General features: G+C 44.9%; 1 protein-coding gene across 1 annotated transcript in view; it reads left to right on the top strand.

Annotated features, from left to right (window-relative positions):
- STK10 (serine/threonine kinase 10) overlaps nt 1-25,619 on the top strand; it is a 73,411-nt gene that overhangs the window by 858 nt on the left and 46,934 nt on the right. Inside the window, exon 2 of the mRNA XM_067566578.1 lies at nt 17,785-17,949. Within this exon, the coding sequence (XP_067422679.1) occupies nt 17,785-17,949 (165 nt within the window). The remainder of the gene's footprint in view (nt 1-17,784; nt 17,950-25,619) is intronic.

The raw sequence follows: 25,619 nt of genomic DNA, 5'->3' as shown, positions 1-25,619 counted from the left end.
GTGCCCTTGCTGCGCCTCTGGCAGGGCAGCGGTGGGGAAAGGTTTGCAGCCCGAGCGATGCAGGGCAGCCCCGGCGGACTAGGGGGGGAAGCAAGGAAGAGGACAGGCGGGACGCGGGGCTACGGCATGGCCAGGGGGCTGCAATTCTCCACCTCACTCGTCTCTGAGTCTCGGCCGGCAGCTGTGCCCCTCGGGCTGAGATGCTCGGACACGGTGGTGGAAGCACAGAAGGGCCTAGACGGATGGATGACCCCGTGGTTGTATTTATGGTGCATTCGGCAGGGTCCTTTGCCTGGCATCTGACAGCCCCTAGCCATTGAGTGGAGGTGCCCTGAGGACGCTGTGGGTGGGGGTGGCAATGTGGGGAAGCGGCAGGAAGACCCAGGCACCCTGTGGAGCCTGCCAGTGGGGATGGTATTTGCACTGATCCTGGAGCAAAAAGCGGGGAGGCCAACTTGTTTTGTCTGAGAATCCGCAAACAGGATTGGCATTTTCTGGTGTGAGTGGGAGAGGTGCAGGGCCGTCTGTCTGGGAGGGCCCCCATGGTATTGTGTGGGGCAGTGTCTGGCAGGGACTGGGAGGTCCCCAGGCAAATACTTCGTGCCCTGTAGTGGTTTTGGGTGCTGGTGGCAATACATAAGTAGAAAAAACAATATGTCTGTGGTCGTGATTTATTTGTTAGCATTATATCTATCATTTCCTCCTCCTGCCCTTCCCAAAGCCTCTCCTAGTCCAGTGTGTGTCAGTGGAGATAAAGGTGTGTCCTAGTAGATGTCACAGGTGGCTGAGGAGCAGTAAAGCACTTGCAGAGGCTGTCCCGGAGCTCAGCAGCACACAGCAAATCACCTTTGGCAGTTTCCATTTCTATCCAATCTTAGCGGCGCTGTGGGCTGAAGGGTCTTGTGTCTCTCTCTGTGCCCTATCATTCAGGGCCTGTTCACAGTTTAAGTCTCCTGAGTTGTTAAACAAATCTAGAGCTGTCTTCAGTATCACTAGAAAAATCCTTTTGGGAGCCTGAGTCAGATCCCATTAGCTACTGTGCCTAGAAATTAATGAGAAGCTATGTACTGTGCATTGGGGGTGGGAGAAAAGACTGCGTCCTTGTGGGGAGAGGTGAGGAGGACACTTGAAATAGATGCTGTTTTCTGAGTGATACTTTAATAGCTCTTCTGGGTGTTCCTTGACAAACCTCTAGTATGAATGAAGAGAGCTTACTTAGAAGTCAGCACTCACAAGGCTGCATCCAAGTTTTGTGTGCTTCCAGTGGTAAAAATATTCATATTGCTGTGGTCCTTGCAAGCAGGAAGCAGTGAGGGTCTCTTGGAATTTGAAAAAGAGGCATGCCTGTTGACAGCAGGGACAGATGCACTGCTATGGACGCTTAACCTTTATATTAAGGGACCATGTTTTCAACAGCCAGATACTCTATTGTATTTTCTGTTGCATGTTTGTTTAGCAGTCAGTAACACACAAGACTGCTGTTTGACAAGTCTTCAGAATAATAGTGGGGATGGACACGTAAGACAGTTAGACTTGTCACTAGATGGTGAAGTGGGTTGATGTTCCAGCCGTATTACAAGACCTGGCTTCAAATGGTGTTCAGAGTCCGCAAAGATGAATTTAGGGGTCTTATCCATCAAATTCTTTGGCAATTTTGCAGTGTGAACTGATGCCTGTTAGTTGATTCAATAAGTAAATGCTACTGAAGAAAGGGTCAAAATCCAGATGTGTGAAGGAAGCAGGTGGGCTGCCGGTCAGGACTGAATTGCTTTGCCAGAGCCCTTGGGAATGATTACTTGTCTGTATCATGTTGCTAGTAAACCCTCATTTACTTAAGCACTTAGTAATTACCTAGTAGTGTGCAACTTTTGCCAAAAGCAGTGCCATCTTAACAATTACACTTCTCAGAAATCATTACCTTACTGTTGTTACTAGTAACAGCTGAGGTTAGAAAGAGTAGAATGTTTTTTTGTGGTTTCAGCTTGCTTTGTGTATTGGAAAACACTTTGTCACATTCACTTTAACTTTTTCCTTTGTATAATCAGTTGCCCCTATATGTGTGTCTTTCAGACAAAGAAAGGTGAAAGAATCATATCTTCAAAATAGGAAAAATATGATTATGAGAACAACAACAAATTGGAACGGTCTCTGGAGCAGGCATTATTGCTTTAAATCTAGCTGATTTTAAATATAAATATATATATTGAGTCTGCCCTTTTTTAACAGTGAAATTTCTTAGCGTTGTTTTGAACCCATCCCTCACTGATGAATGCCATTACAGTACACTAAAATATGGAATCAAATTGTAAAATCACTATAGTCAAATAGGCTGCCTGTAGCTGAACTGATTACCTGCCTAGTCATGAATGCAAGCTCCATGCCAAATAACTTTGTCTTTTTTCACTTGCCCTGTCCCCCGCATGCCTGACAAGGCATGCCATTGGATAGATTGCTATACTATCCTGTGCACAGGAAAGTTAAACCACCTACCACTGGAGTATGTAGCCAAGTGTGTCTGCCTCCAGGCTTTAAATATCTACTTCTAAGATCTCGCTCTCCCCTCCCCCCCCATGGTTTATCTTTAAGCAAGGGTCCAAGAATTAACTATTTTTAGTCTCCACAATCAAACTTTTCCATTGCCTATCTTCTCTCTCCCTGGGTTTACCCTCCTTCCTGGTAGAAAAGGACATTATTGGTGTATAAAATGGTTGGAATCGAAGCATTTTGGATTCAGATGTGTACGATGTTGGATTTTTTTTTTTTATTTTTTTTTTAATTTCTAAGCTGGTGGGGACAGATCATATTTGAAGGTATCAAAAATAGTTATAAAGCTGCATTTATAAATTAGACAGCAGCATTATTCTAGAGATGCAGCCCTCTGTGCCATGAAACAGGATTTAATCCCTCCATTCCCTTCCCTTCCCCATCTTCTAAATTGACACTAGAATCTGGAGCTAAGAATCATGGGTGTTTGTAGCAAGATGGCCTTGCATAGCATGCTGATGTGAAATGTTAGGCATGCCTTGTTTCTGTTATCTGTGTGTACACACACACACACAAGCTTGTCAAGATATAGAAAACAGTTGAAATCACTCTATACTGAGACCACTTCAGATGCATCTTGCTGTGCACACCAAAGGAGCCATTTAAAGTAGTTAAGACTCCTTGTCCAAAAAACACATTTATTATGAGACATCTGGAACATCTGCATTAAGTTTGTGTATAAAATATTATACTTGCCTCCTGTATGAACATGCAGTATTATAGTACAGTCTCCCTGCAGTCAATTCTTATACTATGCCCGTCACCATGGTACCTGAGTATACTGTGTGCATGTGTTTTAAATGCATCTGCATCTTGTCCCAGGCTGGAACTTAGCTAGTAAGGTCCAACTCAGGAGCAAACTTTAGAAATTTGGTAAAAGAAAAAGTGGGCGGCATTCAAGTTTTGGTAAGGTTTTTGTTGTTATGGTAGAGGAGGGCTGTGTAATAGCTTCATTGAGTGCTATTAGAGTGTAAAAACATCTTCATTAAACACTTTTTGTAGACATGCGCAGCTGAACAACTTTGAAGTAGTTTGATATGATGTTTACAAAAGTTAAGAGTAACTTTAAGGGACCATGACTACTTGATTGTTTTAAATTACTCATTTAAAAAAAAAAGTTTGACAGAGCACTTCTAAATAGCACATGTTGAATCATAAAGAATTCTCCAGTCAAATGACAATTACTGGAATTCTCCTGCTCATGCAGATCTCTTCGGCAAAGGAGGACTTGGCTGTACAGGGGAGACAGGGAAACACTCTACGCCCACAGGAATAAAACTGAAAATTGGCAGGGGAGGTGGAGGGTTGAGAAAGTTTCCCTCGAACTTTCAGTTCTAAAAATCTCTGGTGTTATAAGTAACTATAGTGTGGGTACTGTATTGTCAGATGGAAATGTGACTTTCAAATTGACGGTGACCTGCTACCTTTCAAACACACTTTGCTATTGGCCTGATCCAAAAGACAGAAAGGCTCCCCTTGACTTCAGTGGATTTTGTATCAGGCCCTGTAAAAACAGGCCTGTAGCTTTAGGAAGTCTTCATTAGTTGTGAATGCTATTCAGTTTGTATTTAGGTGTCTTGGAAGCCCACAATACCTCTAGATCTGGAGACCTGTAAATACAAAGGATAACTGTAAGATTTTAAAACCACAATCCTTTTCCACAGGAAATAATTACTCGAGGAAAAAAGTTTGATGGTGATCATGGATTGTTCATGTTGTCTACTAGAGTCTTATACAACTTATAGCCCTGGCTCCATTGACTCTTAATTTTCCAAAGTGGAGCTAGTTGCCTCAACTTCAGTCAATTGTCCAGGCTCTTCTGTAGACTAATCTCAGGGGCTTGTGTGGCCTACACTCACGATTTATTAGATCACTAGTGGTATCTGACAGGATAATTAAACTGCAGCCTCTGGGTAAAGGAGACTCATTGAGCCCTGATCCAGCAGTTCTATCTTGCAAATGCTAGTAGGTGTAGTGCTTACTACAGCAAGCAGTTGCACTAATATCGAAGTTCCATAGTATTGTGCATTTACAAGCTACAGGCCCACGTCTAAAGACTTCTTCCGTCAGAACTTGCTATATTTAATCATGGGATTGTTTTTCTGGGTTCACGCCTCTTATGAAATGCTATTGCTGAGTTCCAGTGTGCACAGATGAGGACACCTACTCCCCTGATAACACTTCCCTGTGGCAGGGTGTGGACAGGACGTCCCTTTCAATAGTGTGGTCTGTCATGCTGCTTGCAATGCGAGTTTTGCAGCAAACAGAATGCATTAATTTGAATTCCTGATCAAAGGGCTTTCGGTAAAAGGTTCTGTATAGATATTATTCCTCCCCACCCAGCCCCAGAGGCCATTTGATTGCAACTTCAGGAACACAGATTAGTCTCTCCTTTATAAAGAAATTGTTATATGCTTCCTCCTTTTCTTCTCCACCTTAGTTTAAAAACAAAATCCATCTTAATTATTCAGTCTGTGATGGCAGTAAGGTGCGTAATATTATGTACCCTAGTGTAGAATATAACTTTTCCCTTTAAAACTTGGTGTGAGGAAAGAGAATGAGAATAAAACAGCATTTTTACTGTGCAGCATGTTGTGCCTGGATACCATAGTGATAGGTACTTTAGAAGTGCTTAGAATGTTTCCTCTCCTGCCTGCCTCAATGCTCACTAATTAAAATTACAACTCTGACTTTGAGGTGTGTTTGGGCGACTCAGGATTTGCTCTGGTAATTTGATTCTACCAATATCTCTCCGTCCGCAGTGTTACCAACTTGCACATAAAGTTTCTGAGTTGCTGGCTGTTCTAAAAAAACCCATTTGTTTTCAACTGTATCATAAAACATTCACAAAATATCTGCATGTTTTGTTTGGTCAAATCTTGGCCTGTTAATTTCAGCATTGTCTTTTGGAACAGCAAAGGGGTTATTTTCCCTTTTAAAATGGGGGGAGGGGAGGAGGAAGCTGCTTCTTTCTTAGTAAATGGGTGTCAGCATCTTAGTGGCCCTACAATAACAAACCACGATGGGTGACATCCTGGTCCCATTAAGATCAAAGGCAAAACTCACATTGACTTCAGTGCAGCCAGGATCCCCACTTAGGTCTCTAAGCACTACATTAATACTGCTCTGTGTAGAGAGCCCCCAATCTTTCAAATAGTTCGGCAGTTCAAGACTTGGATTAAAACAGAGATACAATTTTCAAAAAACACCTGTTGACTTTCAGTGGGTCTTAAACTCTTACCGGCCTAAGCCACTTCTTGAAAACTTTACCCAAGGTCTTCTTAACACTTGTACTAAGTTTCAGCAAACATTTCTTTTAAGAAGGTGATGTAGCATTGGGACTGGGATGCTTAAGGCAATCAAGGGTTTAAAGGGCGAGATGCATATGGTGTTAAACTAGCAAAGGCCCCTGCTTCATTGACTGGATCTTTCACAGTCTGATTTGTCTGGCCTGACACTAATTGGTCTCAGACTTTACTCCCATTTCCAAGCTTTGCTTAGTTCTCAGTTAAGACAAAAAAAAAAATCCCCAAAACAAACCCTTAGCCTCTGAAGCAATGCCTGAGCACTGTACCCCAATGCTTGCACAGCGATGTGGGGTCATGCAGAGGCAGTCTGCCATTTGTGAGGAGAATATTGATGGACCTGCTTCTTCTTCTTGGAATTGGAGTCTGTCAGTCCCATTTCTTATGTTTCAATTGACTTAATTACAGGAAAAACAAACACCAAAGCGCCCACCTCACAAAGTAGAAAAGTCATAATACATCTCTGTCCACCTTAATATCATTCTATTTCTTTTGTGTTCACGTCCCCAATAGCTACCTATGCTCTTGTGCAAAAGTAATTCATTAACCTAACTTGAGACACTTTTGCCTGTCATTCCTGTAGCTTGAAAATAGTTACTGAAACTGCTCACAAAGGAGGTCGTGGGGGACCTCCTGGGCAAAGCGTGTGCATGGTGGAGCTTTTCAGGTTTTTGCACTGTTGTCTGTATTGAGCTTTGTCACATTTGCAAGCAGGTTCGAGCATGCCACCACTGTCTCCATCACCGAAGTCCTTCGAGAGCAATCGGCGCCGGAGGCGGAAGCAATTCCCAAGCTCAGTACGCCAGTGATTGTTGGGTTGCTAATTGAGGAGGTAGGGAAGTGAAGGGCTCATCTTTTTCCTACAAGGGCCTAGCTGAGCTGACGCATTTCTGGCACATCGCAAAAAGGCTGAACAAAACTTGCATAAAAATACTGTAGCCTTGGCTGTCTAAGCCCCATTCCCTAGCACTGACTCATGCCAGCTATTCAACCCGCTGCTCAGCTCTGAGCTTCCTCTGCACCAAGCTCAACCTAGAAAGTTGCTAGGAAACCTTCAGCAATGGTCACATGTTTTTTTTCTTTAGCTTTTAAGGCAACAAAGCCATGGCTGTGGGTTGGACTAAAGGAGGCAGCCTTCCCCCCTGAGAAAGGGGTTAATAGTGGGTGTTGCCAACTGATGGGCCCAATAGTTCGCGAAAGCTTTGTATTACAAAGCTCTTGGGTCTGTGCTGGCTGAGCGTCTCAAGGAGACAGGTGGGATTTTTGGTTAGTGGATCCTTGTCTCTTAAATCTTCTCTATCCTTTCACCCTGCTTCAAGCCTAGGAGGGGGCCCTGAAAGGAGCGGATGCTCATGTTTCCTCTAACCTACCCAAAATACGACCGGAGCAGAATGCCTGCGTCCAGGTACTGCAATGCAGCACTTAAAATTGCCAACAAAGAGAAGTCAGCCACTTGGCCTTGCCACTTCTGATGCACTCAGCGCCATGGCATCTGGGCACAGGCTGGTGAGTGAGGAGCAGTACTGAGTTAGTCCCTCAAGGTCTGTAATTGCCACCCCTCTTTGTCTGATGTGCCATTGCTTTAGTCTTTTCATCTCTCATCCCCTCTCCAGGAGAAACGATGCTGGATTGTTCTTCAGCCCTCAGTGAGGAAACGCTTGTGTGTCAGGGTCTTGCATCATGCTTCAATCATGTTTCTGGCTTGTCCTTGGGATGTTTTGAGCTGGGAGATCCACAGCCATTGGTTGATCTATCTGGCCATGTGACTTCCCATTGCACCTAGTCTGCAAAGCTGGGAGAGGCGTTTCTGCTTCTCATTAACATTTCATGATTTGTTTTCCAAACCACTTCTCTTCCCCTAATCCTTGCAAAAAGTTTCCACGGTTGCCAGAGCAACGATCTTGGTGCCATGCATTAAGAGTTAGACAGTGATTGTTTTTTTTTCTAATCCTGACTAAAATTACATTAATGGGACAGAACCCAATATGTTGCACCATATTTGCCAGAAGGCTCTAATCACATATGATCTGTCAATCTGTGAGGGCTGATAAACTGTGGTTAAACAGTGCTATTGAAAAGTGAAGTATCACTGACTGTCTGGCTTCTATTTTTCCTTTTTTCCTGCACCTTCCCATAGGAAAACATCCTGCTGAGGTTCAGGTAGAGCTTTTTACACACACACCCTTCAACACATGTTTATAAATGTCTCTTCCTGAAAGGCCTGTAGCAAGATGTAGCCTGTTTCCAGGGTCTGCTCCCTGGCATCAAGTCGGAGATGGCTGAGAGCCTCATAACTGGAGCAGTCGTTGCACGTGATTTATGGTGCACTCCATTTCTCTACTGGTGAATCTAGTATCCAATGAAACACTGCAGGTCTTGGCATAAGTAAACAAAGATGGAGATAGTGGGGAAGGAAACATGCTAAAGAGACTGAGGAAAGAGTCGATCAGACAGCCTTACAGTTGAAACGTTGTTAAACTCCGACCTTTATGTTTGTTGAGAGCCAGAGTTATGCAGGTTAGTGGCAGTCACCATAACTTGATACAGCTCCAAGAACAAGGGAGAGGGCATCAAATGGGTGAGCTTTGCAGCACAAATAAGAAGATGTGAACTGAAATGGACCCACAGCATGTATATGCTGCAGCAGCAATGGCTGCTGGGTAGACAAGGTTTTCCTCTTTCTGATTTGGGGTAAAGCTTTGCCAGATCTCTCCTACTTGTGATATCGGGTGGTATATTTGGAACTAGGGAGGATTATAAGAGGTGGGGCTATGAAGAGAGCTAATGAGCCTATCTATGTAGGCCTCATTTCCAGCAGGCTCAAAATAGTAGGGGGAGTTGAACCTCCGCGCTGACTTGCATTTGAAGAGGTGTAGGAAGAAGTACATATCAGGCCTACTACACCAGTGACTCTTGTTGTCCTAGGGCAGGTTCTGCCTAGTGCTATTAATCACCCTCCTTTCATGTCCAGAGGGAATGGTTGGGCATTTGCACCTTAATACTTGAGGTCTTTTGTATAAAATTCCTCATAAAGCAACCCTTGAATCCCTTTTTGCAGAAGATGCTTCTCCCTCCCCTTCCTCCTGTGGCTGGAATATCTCCCTTAGGAGAATTTATTGGCCAGCTCTCGAACTAAAGAGCTGAAGCCCGAGTGGCTCAGCTGAACATAGGGTAAGAACCTGACATGCACACTGTCTGGTAATAGGGATCCACTTGGGCTTGCGGGTGGGCTCACAGGCAGCATTGCCAGCATGTTGCTGGCAGAGATAGTGAGGTTAGAATGATGGTGATGTTCCGGGTGAATACCTCATACTGTTGAAGGCAATTGGAGTTTTCTCACTGATTTGATTAGGGCCAGGATTTTCACCCCTTTTGTACCGATGGGTTCAGACTCACGTGGCACAGTGGCTGTGCCCGCCACTCCATTTTCCTTCTTACACGGACGTGACAAAGGAGAGGCGTGACCAAGGTCATTCATTGCATGCAAAGAGTTGGACAATGTCTTATTCTGCTACTTCCAACACCCAGTGGAGTGGGCTGAGGATGCCCCTTAAAAACCAGCTAATTGATATTAGGGATAGATCTCATCTCCCCTGCAAATGGTAAGCGAGTTCTTGTTGTGGAGTTCACTGTTTCACTCGCAGATCAGCCTTGGTGCCCTGCCAGCGTGAGTTTAGGCTTATCTGTGCCATGGTGCTTCCCTGCAAGCGCTGGGAATCTGAGGTGCTGTGTCCCAAGAGTCTCTCGTTGCCCTGGCGACCTTTTTAATATCTCTTTGTCCGCCTGTTTGTCATACCTTGCTTTGCTGAGTGCTCCCAAAAGCTGAGTTTGAGGGTATAAAAATGCATCATTTATTGAGACAAACCTAAGGAGCTTGTCAGCTAGGAAACTAATTTCAGCTCTCATTGATTGACTGTCATATGAACATTAACTCTAGCTTCTCTATAGTGCATTAATTTATTGATGCAGACAGTGCAGGCTAAGTTCATTTGAAAGCAATTAACCATCATGTTGTCCCTGAGAAATATCTGAACGAGCAATTACTAGATCTACACAATGTGACCATGCTGCATGCAAAGTCTTATTATCGAGATTATCAACCCTGAAATGAGAAGAGAGGATAAACAAACATACACTCACTTTGTTTAAAAAACAAAAAAAAATCCCTGCCAGTTCCAGTTCAAAGAGATTTGAAGTATCCAACTCCTCTCAGCACTGAGACAAGACTCTTTTGGGGGAGGAGTGGGAGGGAAGAAGTGATACAGAATGCAAACTTCACCCTGAAAATGGGGTGACATGTTATTCCCATATAGCTTTAGAAAGACTGTCCTTTGCTTTGAGAGGAGTAAGTGGGTAATTTGGCAGTGCTGACATGCTTGTCTGAGGAAGAGAGTACTATAGCATGGATGAAGATTTGTTATTAAAAAACATCCTGTCAATAGTGATCTCTCCTTTTATAACGAAAAAGAATAAGTTCACTTGAAGCCTTATGCTTACATCCCCTCCCTTGTCCTTCAGTGAACTGCCAGACCTGGCCCCTGGCAGCATGTTCATTAATGCCCTAGAATAGTTCTAGGATGGATTTGTCAACATCAGAATTTTGCAATAGCTCACGAGGTGATTCAGAGGCAAAGGAGATGATCTCTTTGGCCTTTCACTTGAACTAGGTTTTGTGCAATCCTGTATTTCTGCTTCTGCATTCGTTTAATACAGTGCTGTTTTACTGGAATCCAGACAAATCTTTTTTATTGGCTGATGGGAAGGCCATGTGGAGGAAAAAGATTGGACTTGCCTTGCACATTGTCATTGGTAGAGTCCTTTCTTCTATAGCTTCAGTCTTTATTCCTTATATCCAAAACCTGAGCAATAACTTTTTGCCTCTGCTTCTTAAGTGTAATCCTATACATATGTTCTGTTACTCTTAGTGTGTTCGGCTGTAACCTAGGAATACTATCTGTCAGCCACCTCTCTCCAGGACTACAACTAAATTCTCTAGCCTTGTAACCTTAGGTTCTGACCATTTGCTTGGTTCTGTACACGTGCTTCAGTGGATGACTTTTAGTTGGTAAATTTTTCAGTGTTAAGTGCAGGCTCCTGTCTTGCTTTTGCATTTACTCTTTTTTAAAAGCTCTCAGTCTAACTCCCCAAGAAGCTAAATCTCCAGAAAGATAGGTAGTGGTCATAAAAGCATTTAGGATTTTAAATACCAAGGCTATAATTCCATGCATCGCTCATCAATACAATCTGTGCACCCTGCCAGTGTTGATGTCAGATTACATGTAACACAAGACTGCAGAGAAGTTCCATTTAACGACTCTTTTCTTACAGCTGGCAGTTTGTAGAAAGTGAGTGAGTAGATCTTCAGTTTCTCAGCCTGGACATGTGTGTTCTCATTGCTATTAGGAATATTGTCCTGGCTCCAAGGTCAGAAACATAGAAGCCCATGGATTCCTTTAAATATAATTGCTAGCTTGGTTTTCAGTCTACCTTAATGTGATTTTTCTCCCGCCCACCCCCCTTCCCCAGTATCTGTGGGGCAGATTCTGATCTATTGCATGGCAATTGCAATCAGAAGCCGGTTTGAAACTTTAAATTATCACTGATCTGGACTTGTAAATCTGAAATGTAGTTCCATGGATAGCACTGTGAGCATGTGACCGCTTTATAGTGAAAACCAATCTGACTGGAAGTATGTCTATGTTGTATTATGTCTTGCCTAGCAAAACTCCAGCAAACAGACTTCGGGGAAATGGCCAGCTGTAAGTTACAGGAATACTGCATACAGGAACACAGCCAACGTCTGATGCTATGGTCTGCATGTATCTGGCATCCTGAAAGCTGCTTTTTAGGTTGGGCGGGTGGGTTGATGGTATGTGATACAGCTGTCAGACTGGAGATATAGCCATGTCATTCAGCACAGTGTGGGTGAGGTTGGCAGGTAACACTAGCTCTAACTTCAAAGATATAAGGGGATGGTATAAGTGCAAAATATTCTTATAAACATGATTGGAAAAAATTGTCTTGAATTCCAAACCTGGTAAATGTGACTTATGGATAGAGTCAGTCTGAGGTTTATGCTATAGCACGTTTTCAGGCACATTTTTCTAAAGCTCACATTGTAGGAGGACCTATGGACAAATTCAGATCTGGAATGAGCAAGTGCAGATCTGTAGGAGAAAACTCACCTGACTCTAGCAGATTTGGATTTAGCCTCTCCAGGGCATTCACTTGGGGAAGGCAGCGGAGTTCAGTGTATAAAGGTTGGACTCCCAGTCCAGAAACCTGAATTTAGTTCCCAGCTCTGCTACTGACCTGTGTGGTCTTGAATAAATCACTTCACCTCTGTGCCTGTTTCCCCCCTGGAAAGTGGGGGTAATGAGTGTCCTTTGTGAAGCACTTTGAGACCCTCTGAAAAGCGAGGTGTAAGAGCTGCTTATTCATAGCAATGAACCCACAGGGCAGTGCTGGTTTGACATGCAGATTCGTTTTCCTGAGTCACTGATTCGCTGGCTTTGAAATGGGAGCAGCAGGCGCTCCGATTACAGGCTCAGAAAGTTGTCTGCACCTATGCTGACTTCTTCTGAGATATGACTTTGAAACGTCCTTTAGCAGTGTTTGTAAAATCAGTCTTCCCTGCCCCAGCTGCCCTGCAGGCAATGGGGAGAGAGGACTCTGCTCTTTGTGTCAGCTGCTGAGGCAGCTGCAGCCTTGTCTTCCCTGAACTGATACCAGTAGCCTCCTATCTTAATGGGGGGAAGAGAGGGAAGCCGAGATGGTCAAAAACGTAACCGCTTCAGTGCTACCTAAAGTACAGTGCCTGGCTGGAAGGACTTCCTTGAAGTCTCATTGGGTCTGTCTACACTGCAATTAAAAACCTGCTGCTGGCCCATGCCAGCTGACTTGGCTCAAGGGGCATGGGCTAAAGGGCTGTTTAATTTGGTGTAGAGGTTTGGGTTCCAGCTGGAGGCTGGGCTCTAGGAGCCTGTGAGCTGGGAGGGTCCCAGAGCCCACGTCTACCCTACAATTAAACAGCCCTTTTAACAGAGTCTCACAGCCCAAGTCAGCTGGCCCGGTCAGCTGCAGGGTTTGAATTGCAGTGCAGACATATCCATAGAGGACAGAGGCTCTAGTCTAGCAGTGGAGAGGTTAAAATAACATGAAGGTTGTACCAAAGATCACTAGAGGGGAGATAGATATTAGGTTGAGGTTTATGCTTCATCCTTGCTAATAAGGCTGGGTACTGAGTTCATTAGCACTGACTGGGTTTGGCTAGATACAAGCTGGGGGAGAAGTCCCTGCCCGGAGGAGTTTCTAACCCACACAAGTACTTAATTAAGTATTCAATCTAAACTGATACATAAGCATATAGTTTCCTAAAGCAGTGGTTCTCAATCAGGGCTATATGTATGAACGCTGGTACACGGAGGTCTTCAGTGGTAATATCAGCTCATGTAGATGTTTGCTGAGTTTTACAACAAGCTACATAAAGAGCACTAGCGAAGTCAGCACAAACTAAAATTTTATACAGACAATGACTTATACAGTTTATACAGCTCTATGCACTATACACTGAAATGTTAGTACAATATTTATATTCCAATCAAGTATATGGTAAAAATGAGAAAGTAAGCAATTGTTCAGCAGTCGCGTGCTATGACACTTTTGTATTTTTGTCTAATTTTGCAAGCAAGTAATTTTTAAGTGAGGTGAAACTTGGGGTATGCAAGACCAGTCAGACTCCTGAAAGGGGTACAGAAGTCTGGAAAGGTTGAAAGCAACTGTCCTAAAACATCCTGTTTCTGCATAAGAATTGCTCGTAACCAGAGGGAGATTGTAACTGAGGGGATTGCTCTGTTGCTACTCAGCCTGTTAGTCATAGTAACGCCCCTTGCTGGCCTGGAGATGGTTCCTCAGGGGTTTTGAGCTGCTCTGCAAGTCTTTCATGGGGCCTTGCAGTCGTCTGTGTTGGGCAAACTGAGGCAGAGAGGGAAGTGACTTGCTCACACTCCGCCCACAATGGTCAAGCTGGGAACGGACCTCCAGCTCAGAGCTGCCTGATCTCTAACTCTGGATCTGTTCTCTGACTCCCAGTGCTGTGCGTTTCTAACCGGCATTTAACATGGCAGAAGTCTCGCTAAGGCCTGGTCTACGCTACAGAGATTTTTGTCAACAAAAGCTGACTTTTGTCAACAAAGCGGTGGTGTACACACTGAAACACTCCTCCCCATGTAACTCCCCTGCTTTGCCAATGTAATAAGCCCTTCTCGTTAAGGTGGTTTTACCTCGGTGTAGTCAGGGCAACCCAGTGTCAGTGTAGACCCAGTGTTCTTGCCTTAGCTGTTGTTTTTTGTCAATTTCATGGCAAGAAGGCAGGGCACTCCCCTGGAGAGCTAGGGGGCTGGAGCCAGGGCAAGAAGCCTGGGTGGCTGGACCCTGCTAACTCTGCTAGCAAGTTCCTTGTAGCATCTTGGCCAGTCTTGTAAGTGGGCTGGGTGCTTCTCAAGTGCATCAGGGCACTGAAGCGCCTGGAGGATGTTGAGTCTGGCTGGCCTTGATCGGAGGGGGAAGTGCCTGTGTGGGGCTCTGACCACAAAGGGAAGCCCCACCTTTTCTCATAGCACGTTTCCTCTCTCAGATCTCCACCAGCTTCTAACGCACACAGAGAATGTAGGAGGGTTTTTATTCTTGATCTATATAGCAATTGTTGTCTGTCTTTTTTGAAAGAACGTCTCGATTTGGAAGGCAGCACTTTCCTGTGAATCCCACAGCTCCGCTTACCCTCCCATCGCTTTTTAGAGGGCTGGGAGTGATTCATTATTTAAGCTTTAAGAGGAAGAAATTAGAGGCACCCTTGTAAAACTAGCTTGAGCTGGGAACAGCTACATGTCCTAATGGAAATGGGGTCGCCACCACTTCATCCTCTGGTCAGCCAGGGCTAAATTCAGCAGGTCTTCTAAAACCACTAGAGTGCAAGTAAATCCAGCTTGGAGAGAGAAGACTTATTTTCTTCTATGATAAACTCTCTCCACACTTCCCCTCCATTCTTTTACCCTCTACCAAGCCACTTTCCTCAGTATGTGGTTGCATCATCTAAGCCGGATAAGATGGATTCAGCTGGACCTACTGTGTTTATGCTGGGAACTAATCCTTTTATAAGCTCTCTGTATAGGCCTGCTAAACAGATAAATAAAAAGAGAGCCACAAGGTAGATCATAATTGGCGCCTGCCAGCCTTTCCTCCTCAAACAATAACGCACAGAAATGTGACTTTCTCCCTCTCTCAGGTCATGGCTGAGTGCATCATGCCAAACTCTTGTATGAAAGCAGTTACGTGCCTGCCTGGCATACTCTGTGCCAAGTTCCCCTGCTTGTTCAGATGGAGGGGTAAACATACAGTGTACATGGGACACTTAAAAATAGTGACAGAGAACTAGAAAATGCACCATAGTGAACACTCTTGTCCTGACAGTGAAATGGACTGGGTAACTTAACAGGGATTTCTTCTACCCTTTTAACTGCTGATTCTGTGATCTTTTGAAAACAGTCTTTGTGCCGGGTGTGACTTCCTGAGTCAAATAGCCATGAGCTAGTTCCTTCCCCCTTGGGTGAAGAATGCTAGCAGTCCTATGGCTTATAGGGAAGCTTTTTTACATTTGCTTTGGTCTGCTCTGAGTGTAAAGAACTGCCAGCCAAGAGAAATTGACTAACATCCTGATCTGTGATTCCCCTCACTGCACTGCCCGGGGTGGGCCTCTGAAGAACTTCATGCTGCTGGGGAGCAGAGGGGGAAAGAACACAGGGGGGAGGGGAGGGGAGGCGAGGACCTAATAGTGGAGGAATGGATTTCTCAGGGAGTGGGAACAAGCTGCCATTAGGCGCATGAGCAGAGAAATGCATTGCTGGACCTCCTCCCCCACATGCATCCTATGCCCAGCTTTGTGCCCTGTGTAGTGGACACATCAGTCAGGCAGATACTTAAGTCCCTGGTATGTCACTGCTCCCATTGCCTTTGCAGAGCGATTTGCTTGGCTGGGAGACCAATGTCTGTCAACTGTTAACAAATGCCTTATGTCAGCCAAGCCACTCATTGACTTAAGTCTTATAAATTGTTTTTGGGGACTTGGGAAGGAGGAAGTAATAAGAAAAATAATGCTGCAAACATCCCCGGACAGATGTTAAGGCAGCCTGCTGTTGGCACAGAGTAACTCCCTCTGCGCCTGTCAATAACCACCTCTTCAGAGAACAGTGTGTATTTGATTTCAGCTGCTAAAATGCACCCACTGCCCAGACACCTCCTCCCTCGTTATTTTCTTCATAGAAAAAATAGAGTGCGCAGCACATTCAGTTGTAAATACCTCTTTGGGGACCTGATATGGAAGGGGTCACTTCCTTTTCTCCAGCCCCTCCCCCTTTAAAACTGAAGTTGATCGTATAATCACTTGCATTTGGACAAAGTTAGCAGATCTGACTTTTTGTCTCAACACACACCTGAGCTGTCTGTCACTTGGGAACTATACCCGAGGCAGTAGTGCATTGGGCGTGGTAGTTCAGATCACAGATGCAGGCTGATCCTTTGTGTGGAAGGAGAAGCCCATGCTGCCCATCTGCATATGTTGGCATTTCCCCTTGCTGGTAGCATACAGTATAATGGATGTAACTGTAGATCAGCGCTTGTTTCTCTTGACTGAGGGCAGATCTACACTCAACTTAAGTCGACATATGTTAAGTCAGCTTAGGGCCACTGCAGTAATTACTGTGGTGGTTCATGTCCACACTGCCTATCTTCTGTCCATGGTGTGTGGGGGTCGGGGAGCCGGGAACCCTGGCAACAGCCCGGCTAGGAGTGAGAAGCCAGGCGGGTGCAGCCTGGCTCCGAGCAGGGAGCCAGGACCCAGGGGGTTGCAGCTGCGGGCACCCAGGCTCTAGCTGGTGCCCCCTGCCCACCAGGCTTCCTTGTCAGTTTCATGACCCTAGCCCTCCCTTGTTTTCTTTCTTTAGGAAGTAGGGAAGGAAAGAAAACAAGAGGCGGAACACCCATTGCTTCAGCTGACACGATGCAGCTTGAGATACACTAGCAACAGCTTTGGCTGTGTGGCCGTTATCATTGGTTACATCCTCTGGAGGATGTGGGCAAGGGAGTATATCTCATGTCTTCCCCAACTTGATCTAAGGCTTCCAGAAGTGCCATGGCAACAAAGATCAAGAAAACATGGGGTGCTGGCTTGTGAAGGACATTTAAATCTAACTGCGCCTGCTGCTTCACCCAGTTCCCCCACACCCATCCAGCAGCTGGTGGCCATCTCCATTATAGAAAGCTACATTGGTGAATACGAAGCACGTGTAGGTGGCAGTGGGGAAATTCCGTGGGTGGGGCTGGTTCAAAGCTATACAGCATGAGGCCCTGCTTTGTAACTGTTTATAGTCTGAATGTTTTCAAAGACACTGAGCACTGTAGCTCCCACTGAAATCAAGGGGATTTGTGGCTGTGAATTGCTTCTGATTGCAAGGCAAGGTGCATGGCCCCTTTGGGGATGTGAAAGAGCTCCCCAGGGTCCCATCCAGCGGGACCCATGGGGGAGTTCAGGCGGAGCAGGGGTGCTGAACTCTCTGAGGCTAGATTCAGAAGGCGACTGCACTTGTGTGTGGAGACCTGAGTGGGCAGACTCTGAGAACTAGAGTCCTGACTGGCTGCACCCTGAGTGGTTCCAGAGCTCAGTTCCCGGGAGACTCTGTCACACACCTTACATCAGTAATTCTATCCACCGAGTCTCTGTAACAAAGGTGCAGCTGCAGATTCCCCCCGCTTTCATACAGTTCCCAAAGGAGTCGAGCTTGAGAATTGGGAGACTGGAGGCTGAGCTAACACCAAGGCATACCAAAGCCTCATCTTGTTCTTTCCTTAGATCCATGTACTTACTGTGGGTTTTACATTACAGGCCAAGAATAAGGAGACGGGAGCATTAGCCGCTGCAAAAGTCATTGAGACTAAGAGCGAAGAGGAACTGGAGGATTATATGGTGGAGATTGAAATCCTGGCTACCTGTGATCACCCATACATTGTCAAGCTCCTGGGTTCATTTTACCATGACAGCAAACTGTGGGTAAGAGGCTATTACTGCACGCCATCCGCTCTTTTGCACCCTCTTCATTCTTTCTGTGCTGTGCTGCGAAGGCAAAACACATTAGTTCATGGCAAAGTAACCTCTGTAGAGCCTCTGACATTTTGAAAGTATCTGAGTTGCGAGCAAGGCGCAAAGCATGCACTATCCACTGTGTCTTCCTCAGTTCTTCTTCTCATTGGACAAGCTGCACATAAGCAGCCTAGACAACTCGTATAGGACAAGAGCCCTGTTTTCCTGTGTGGACATTACAGAAAGGTTTAAAGGCCCATTTTCCTGCCTCTTTAATTCCCCACCCAGTCCCCCTTCTTATGGTACCTGATTTAAGAGAATCTGGATAACACTGGTTTCTAAATGATGTGAGTCATTATTGCAGATCAGGCTTCTGTGGTATACGAGGAACTGAGGCGAAGAACTTAGCTCCACAAAATGTGAAAAGCCCTCACCTGGAATGGGCCTTCTTGCATGTAGCCTTAAAAATTCTGGGCATTCTGTTGCTGTGACACAGAATGCAATCAAACTGGTTCTGTCAATGGCCAGTTACTGTCAAACTGGAAGAACAGCTCCATAAAGGTACATTTTCCTCCCCTGATCTTTCTTGGTCAGCAGACACTACTTAGTAACCCTTTCCCTTGTGCCAGAGGAAACCCTCTGATACTCAGCGTGCGGCTGCAGGGAGCGTAAAAGGGGTTGTAGTGCTGGAGAAGGACTCCCACCTTTCCTTGCTGGATGTAGATGGTGGTGTACGTGTCAGTGAGGATGCTTACCTGGGGCTTCAGAAATTGGGGTGTATATAGGTTTTTCACCCATGATTCTGTTTCTTCTCTATTCACATTCTATTCTTCTCTATTCACATCTGCCAGTACAGCTGCCCCTTCTTTCAGCTATATCCGAGTGGCCCTAGAAGCCTTCAAGGCTGTAACGTTAAACCATAAATGTTCAAGATGCTGGCTTCCGGAGCAATCTTAATGTCTCTCACTTCAAGCATCTTCCTAGCCTCTCAGCAGATTACTGAAATCTCTCTCCTTATTCATAGATTATAGGCCAGAAGGGACCACTGATCTAGTCTGACCTCCTGCATAACAAAGGCCATGTGATTTCCCTGAATTAATTCCTGTTTGAACTAGAGTATGTCTGAGGAAAAACATCCAATCTTGATTTTAAAAACTGCCCATAATGGAGAATCCAGCACGCCCCTTGGAAAGATGTTCCAATGGTTAATTGCCCTCACTGTTAAACTTCAACTAGTAGCTTCTGACATCCGAATGTAGATCTCTGCTAGCTGGTAAGGTCACTGCGTCTGAGAGATGAATCACCAAAGCAAGCGTTTCTTGCTCCATATTTGTCTGTGTGCTAGGATGCAGCCTAGATTGACCCCTGTTGTTGCCATTATAATAGAATAATCTCTGCTGGTTTGTTTTCCAGACAGGTAGGTGAGCTCTGCTGGGCAGATATTCTGTTTCCGGGTGATGTCACCTTATCCAAGGAGAGTTTTCTGTCATGCCAGCATGTATCAGGGCGTTCTCTCTGACAAGCTCTCCCCTGTCTCCCAAAGCTTGTTATAAATCCAGGTTTAATGTGCAGCATCCGAGCTTTAAATGTGAGCTGCAAATGCTTCTTTCTGTTAGCAGTGCCACTCTGGAGGGGAAGGGCTTGCACGTTGTCTTGAGAACTAGCATTCGGATGGCAACTGATCTCCATTTTAAGTGTTGATTTAGGTTCAAGCATTAAAGTCAATATATAACATTCCAACAAATTGAAAGGCAAACATCCTTCTCAGGAGGGAATTCAGGGACTGGAAGATATCACTGACGTGACTTTTCCAAAAAGCCAAATAAACCGATAAGCTCAGGTTTGGAGACCAGACTTGTGTATTACTGTACACCTCCCCCACTCTATTTCTAGCTCCTTCAGCTTCCTCTCACTTTAACTAGTCTGCCTGATTTTATTTATTGGTCTCTGTTTTCTAAAATATCAGCTTGTTTTTGCCACCTCCTTTCTCCGTAGGAAGCTTTGCCTTCCTTCCTGTAGGAGATTCTGCAAATCTATTTCCCCTTTGCTTTGCTTTTCTCTGCAAAGCACTGTGTAATGTGTCATATGCCTGCCGACCTTTTAAAATTAAACAATCCCTTAAAAACTGATGAAACCAGATACCCCGGTATCAAAACCTTTCATAAGGGGAAATCTTCTTAGTCCATTGTTAGATGTAACATTTTTGGTTGTTGGCAAGTGGCTTTCCCCATATATGCTGTTCATTTAAATAATCCTGTGTTTCACTGGGCTTGGAGGAAGTAAACAGACCAGTCAGTCCCACTCTTAGGTCTGGTCTACACTAGAGTTTTGTCGACAAAAGTTAGCATTTGTTGACAAAACACTGCTGGTGTACACATTGCAATCACACCCCCCGCTCCCCACCGACAAAACTGCCCTGTTTTTTCAACAAAATAAAACCACCCCGATGACATTTGTCAGCATAACTAGGGCAACGCAGTGTCCAAGTAGCCACTGCGTCCCCTTACATTGGTGGTGGGGCTGTCAAACCCAAGCCTGGGGTGGCTGGTTCCTGCTTCAGGCTGGGAGCAGGCGAAAAAGTCCAGGCAGCTGCAAGTCTGGAGGGCTGCGAGCTGGGCAGCCTTATTAATTTCACAGCTGTGGGAAACGGGGATGGGAAAAGCCTGGGGCTGGCTCCTGGCAGAAGTGGGGAGTGAGGGGCAGCCCCCTGGGAGTCCGCCTGTGTGGTTCCAAGCAGGGAGCTGAGAGCCCGATCTTTCAGCTGACACTGCCCCTGATGAGGATATGCTGAGTGGGTTGTGTGGATGTCAGCCACCAGTGCCTGTAATTTGACACGTTTTGTTGACTTAGTTTTTGAGTGTAGACAAGGCCTTAGAGTTACATCTACACCACAGCTAGGAAAATGTAATTCCCAGTTTAGATGAACATGTGCCAGCTCTGACTAAGCTAGTGCACCAAAAATAGCAGTGTGGCCATGGCTCAGGCTTGCTGCTTGAGTACGACCCCAACCAGATCCTAGCCTCAATCGGTTTCTAGTCAACATCACTTCCAAGGTTCTTCTCTTGCAGCAAATACAAGGCTGTAGCTTTTGGGTTGCAAACTTTGCAGGCGAATATGTGCGTCCCAATAGTTTTTAGTTGATATCTTCAAAAACATACAATTCTATTTAAACAGAAATGTATTTAAAAAAAACATTTTCCTGGAGGTCTTCAGAAACTGAAGAGGCAGAACCTGTGAAATTTTTGGCTCAGATGACCAGTGGAATCCCGCAGATGTGCGGATGCCACTTCATATCTGTGGACATGTTTGTGAATCACGGATCGGATGTGGATGCAAATTTTGTATCTGTGCGGGGCTCTAACAATCAGTGCAGGAGCAAAGCCCAGTTAACACTGCTGTTGGAATGCTCTGGCTCAAGGGAATCTGTCAGTGCTCTACCACATCAGCGATGCTGTGGGGTTCCCCCGGCTCTGAAAGAGGCATGAGAAGAGAATGCTCAAAGTGTGGGGCAACTGCAACACGTTGCCAGCTGATGAGAAGGTCATGACTTGTGCATGCCACTGACAGGGAGGCTGAATATTCAGCTCCCAAGACCTTGTTGCTGCAGCCTGCATTACACTGACGCTGCAGTCTCAATAGACTGAAGTGCATGTTCCAACACTGACCCCAGTCTTGAGAAAAATACTTGCTTTATCAGCTCCGTTTACTGTTCTCTTATGTCCTGAATGAATAAGGAATGCAGTTCCCATATTTGGTGGTCAGGGTTTTGCCTGAAGTGAGTTCATATATGCACCCTTATTTTGGTCCCTGGCAACCAATTCTCCACCTGAGCTATATAAAGTTAAGTGAAAAGAAGCCCCAACGCTCAAGTGTTGGAGTGAAAGCCTGCTGCAGAACACAAGTGAACACAGTGCTTAGTTTGGAGACCCCAGTAAGCTTTATGGGATGTCGTTGGCCTTAGAATAGAAATACATCGCTGTGATGCTGAGTCCCATGCACTGTGCCGCTGGTTACTGGCTCACCCCACTCTCTTCTACTCTGGGACAGGGCTAAGCAAGCTTGTGCTGCTTATGAACAGCCCCAAGAAGCTCCCAGAATTGCCGTGTTGCAAACGCTCGTGATTTTTATCGTGAGCCTTGTGATATTTGATGTGTTTCTTAAATCCCAGCTGCTGGAATTGGGGCTCAAAATGAGTGTGGAGTTTCTCGTGCAAATAAAAGTACGTTTCTAGCCCTCATGGTTGGGGAGAAAAGCTTGAAAATGTGACCAGAGTGCAGCCTGAGTGGGCTCAGGACCCTGACAGCAATTCCCCACTTGCCCCCAATATTTATTACTAAAAACCATCTCACAGCTCTTTGGAGTCTGGGCCTTGTGATTTTTTTTTTTTTTTTGAACGGTTGGGGCTGGCATGACTGAAATTGTGCTCATTGGGGAGAGAATATAGCAGCTGTTGGACGCTCTGTCTTCCTCATTGCTTACTGACTTTTAGATACTGCAGGTGTTAGGAGCTGTAGAAGTCCTTAGAGCAGATAAGAAGGAATGGCTCTGAACCAGAGGAGGTTGCAGGCTCCTACTTTCAAATGTCTCCATCTGTTTGTGTATTTTCTCTTTGGGAGTGGGAGAGGGAAATAAAAAAGCCTCTGGTGGGAGAGGGAACTTCTCTTGGACTGACGTTTTCTCCACCTGCCTGTATTCTAAGCACCTGACTTTTGACCTCCAGAGAGGCTGGCTTACAACTTGACAGTCTGTTTTAACAGTAACAAATCTATCCCTTTTGCATCCTGTATAGAAAATGCTGTGAACGTAATACAGAATTAGAACCTCTGTGTGTGAAATCCTGGGTCAATTGAAGTCAATGGGAGTTTTTCCGTTCATTTTGATGAAACCAGCATTGAACCCTATAGGTTTCTTGGACCATTCTATAGAGTGGACTAGAGGATCGTATACTCCTGCTATGGAATTTTACAGGAAGGTTGAAAAACCTAAGTTAAATCAATAGGTTTTTAGGATAATTTGTCTAAAACCCTATTGCTTTAACTCCTGTTAATTTCTACAGAGCTCTTCTATAAGGTCTGAAGCTCTAATTGAAGTGAGCAATGGGTCAGGTACTTTTTCTGCTTTGCTATAAACTGCGGTTACTAAAGTAAACCCATTATCCTGTAAATAGGCTCTTTCCTGAGATAAAAGAAAAACCTCATGCCCCAGCCTGGTAACCCACCTTTGCCAGAGCACATCTGTAGGCCATCAGTTTATTTAGCTAAGGGCTTGGTTAGTTGCTCAGTATATGGAGTAGGCCTGGTTTGCTTGCTCCGTGTATATGTAAATACCTAACTCTTGAGAACAGAACTAGCTTGAGAACAGACTCTGCTGCTTAGTAGGTATTGTACTTACACCACAGAAAAACCTCTGAATTTTCAGTGGGCAGATGATCATTTATTCTGCCAGGGATGTGTCTGCTTGGATTATTGTGCACGTTTCATGGACATTGTGTGGGCTTCCTGAATTCCAATCATATGTAACTATCTGTATGGTACCATCAGTTTCCCTGTCCTCTTGCCCATGTGAATAGATCATGTCCATGTCTTTGTATTCCAGATCGGAGGAGGGGAGGAGGGGAAGGAAAAGAACATTGGGCTAAACTCTGTCATGATCATGCAAGGGGGAGATGAGGTCAGGGAGGTAAAGTATGAACAAGAAACAAAACTCATGTAACTAGAGAAGAGAACTGAAGACCTGGATAGGAGATAAGCTTTTCACATCAGCAGGTCCTGTTGCATCCATTTGTAGTGATGGCCTTTGCTTTGGAAACATCCAGCTTCAAAGATCCTTATCAAAAGCAATTTTTCCTATCCTCAGCACCAAGCTGGTGCATTTAGCAGGTTTCTATTCCCTTTCTCAGTTCGTACCAGGCATCCTTGAAAATCCTGCATCACCATAAAAAGTTCTTTACCTGCTGCCCCAGGACTCTGAGTCATGTGAGGTGTTGGGTGGCTTTTAACTTCTTTTAACTGGAAATAAAATCTTTTTTAAAGATGACACTGAAGTATCAGATTTGCTATATTAAGTCCAGCTGTAACAACTTTAAATGCCAGGGAAATAATATCGTCCCTTATACAATAAGCCTGAGATATATTCGTCAGATACCAAGATACTTTCCCAGAGTGGGTTTTTTTCCCCAGAGTCCTTTCCCTTGGAGACACAATAGCCGTTTTGTTTTAATGTTTAATATCTCACTTAGCAGAGCATTGCAGGTCTAAATCAGTTCTTTATGCACTGCCTTGTGCTTTTGTACCAAACATTTCTCCTCCCTGAAAGTGCTTTGAACAGTTACTGTGATTGGCACTATATAAACCTAAGTGCAGCACAGGTGAGACAGACAGGAGACAGCACAGTTCCTGCCTTGTCAGGCCTCTCTCCAACCTAAAATTCACCCCAAACTTGGTCTAATGTAACAGGAGAGCCACTGCACTAGCACAACAGAGGATTTACTAGATGCTCTGTCTGTTTCTAAATACTTAACCTGTGCCCTAGAACACAGATTTTACTACTACATGATGCAGCTAATCTCTGCCTGTGCCTGGCTGGTTGTTATGCATGCACACATCCTCAGCTTATTGGGGGATGCTTGTTTGGTCTCCTACATCCAGGTAGTTCACTCTGAGGACTGGAACAGAGTAGCTCAAAGTGGTTCCTGCAGCTTGCTCAAATGAGTGATTTGGCTTTTTGCTCAATCTGAAATTGCCAAAACCTGGGAGTTTATCCTCAGCTGGTGTTGAAGTCAGTGGAGCCCTGACAGTTTACACTAGCTGAGAATCTGCCCCTTGTATTTTGCTACCGCAAGCAAGCTGTTCCTATTAGTCGTCTAGTCCCCTCTTCTAATGCTTGTTACTACACCTGGTATGTGACCAGAATGTCATACTTCGAGCTTGTCAATACCTTGGAATGTAACAGGTGCAGCAGGAATATTTATCTTTGAGGTGGGGTGCTTCTGCCTTACCTAGGTCATTTAGTGAATGTCTGTTTTTCTTGTACTGGAGAGACAAGGCGGGTGAGGTGATACCTTTTATGGATCAACTTCTGTTTGTGAGAGAGACAAGCTCTCAAGCCACACAGAGATCTGCTTCAGGTGGGAACGATACTCCCAGCCTCACAGCAAAATGCCAGGTGGAACAGATTGTTTAACATAAGTAGTTAGCATGTATTGTAAGGGACCATTCAAGGTAGAGCACTCCATTCTGCAGTCATAAAACAAAAAGAGGAGGTTAATGGGTTACAGATTACTGTAATAAACCATAAATCCAGTGTCTTGGAGTATGATTTTTAGTATCTAGCAGCATAATAATTTAAGCTCCCTGGCTCACTTTTTTTAAAGTGCTGTGCTGGTTTTCTTTGAGGATGAGGATAGATTGATCACTCCATATCAGACCTCTTTATGAAAAGTGTTAGAATATTTTTGTCTTTTATGAACTCAGGGTATTTTTTTCTTTTGTCATTTTCCTGTCTATCACCTGTGGGTGAATACTTTTCACAAAGTGATCACTCCATACCGGACCTATCTGTCCCCATCCTCAAAGGAAACCTGCACAACACTTTCAAAAGATAACCCTGGGAGCTTGATTTCATTACCAATAAATATAAGG

The sequence above is a fragment of the Emydura macquarii genome, unplaced genomic scaffold (genome assembly GCF_026122565.2).
Source record: "Emydura macquarii macquarii isolate MOO-44397 ecotype Brisbane River unplaced genomic scaffold, CSIRO-AGI_Emac_v2 contig_2768, whole genome shotgun sequence".
NCBI lineage: Eukaryota > Metazoa > Chordata > Testudines > Chelidae > Emydura > Emydura macquarii.
This window is presented reverse-complemented; position numbering and strand designations above follow the sequence as displayed.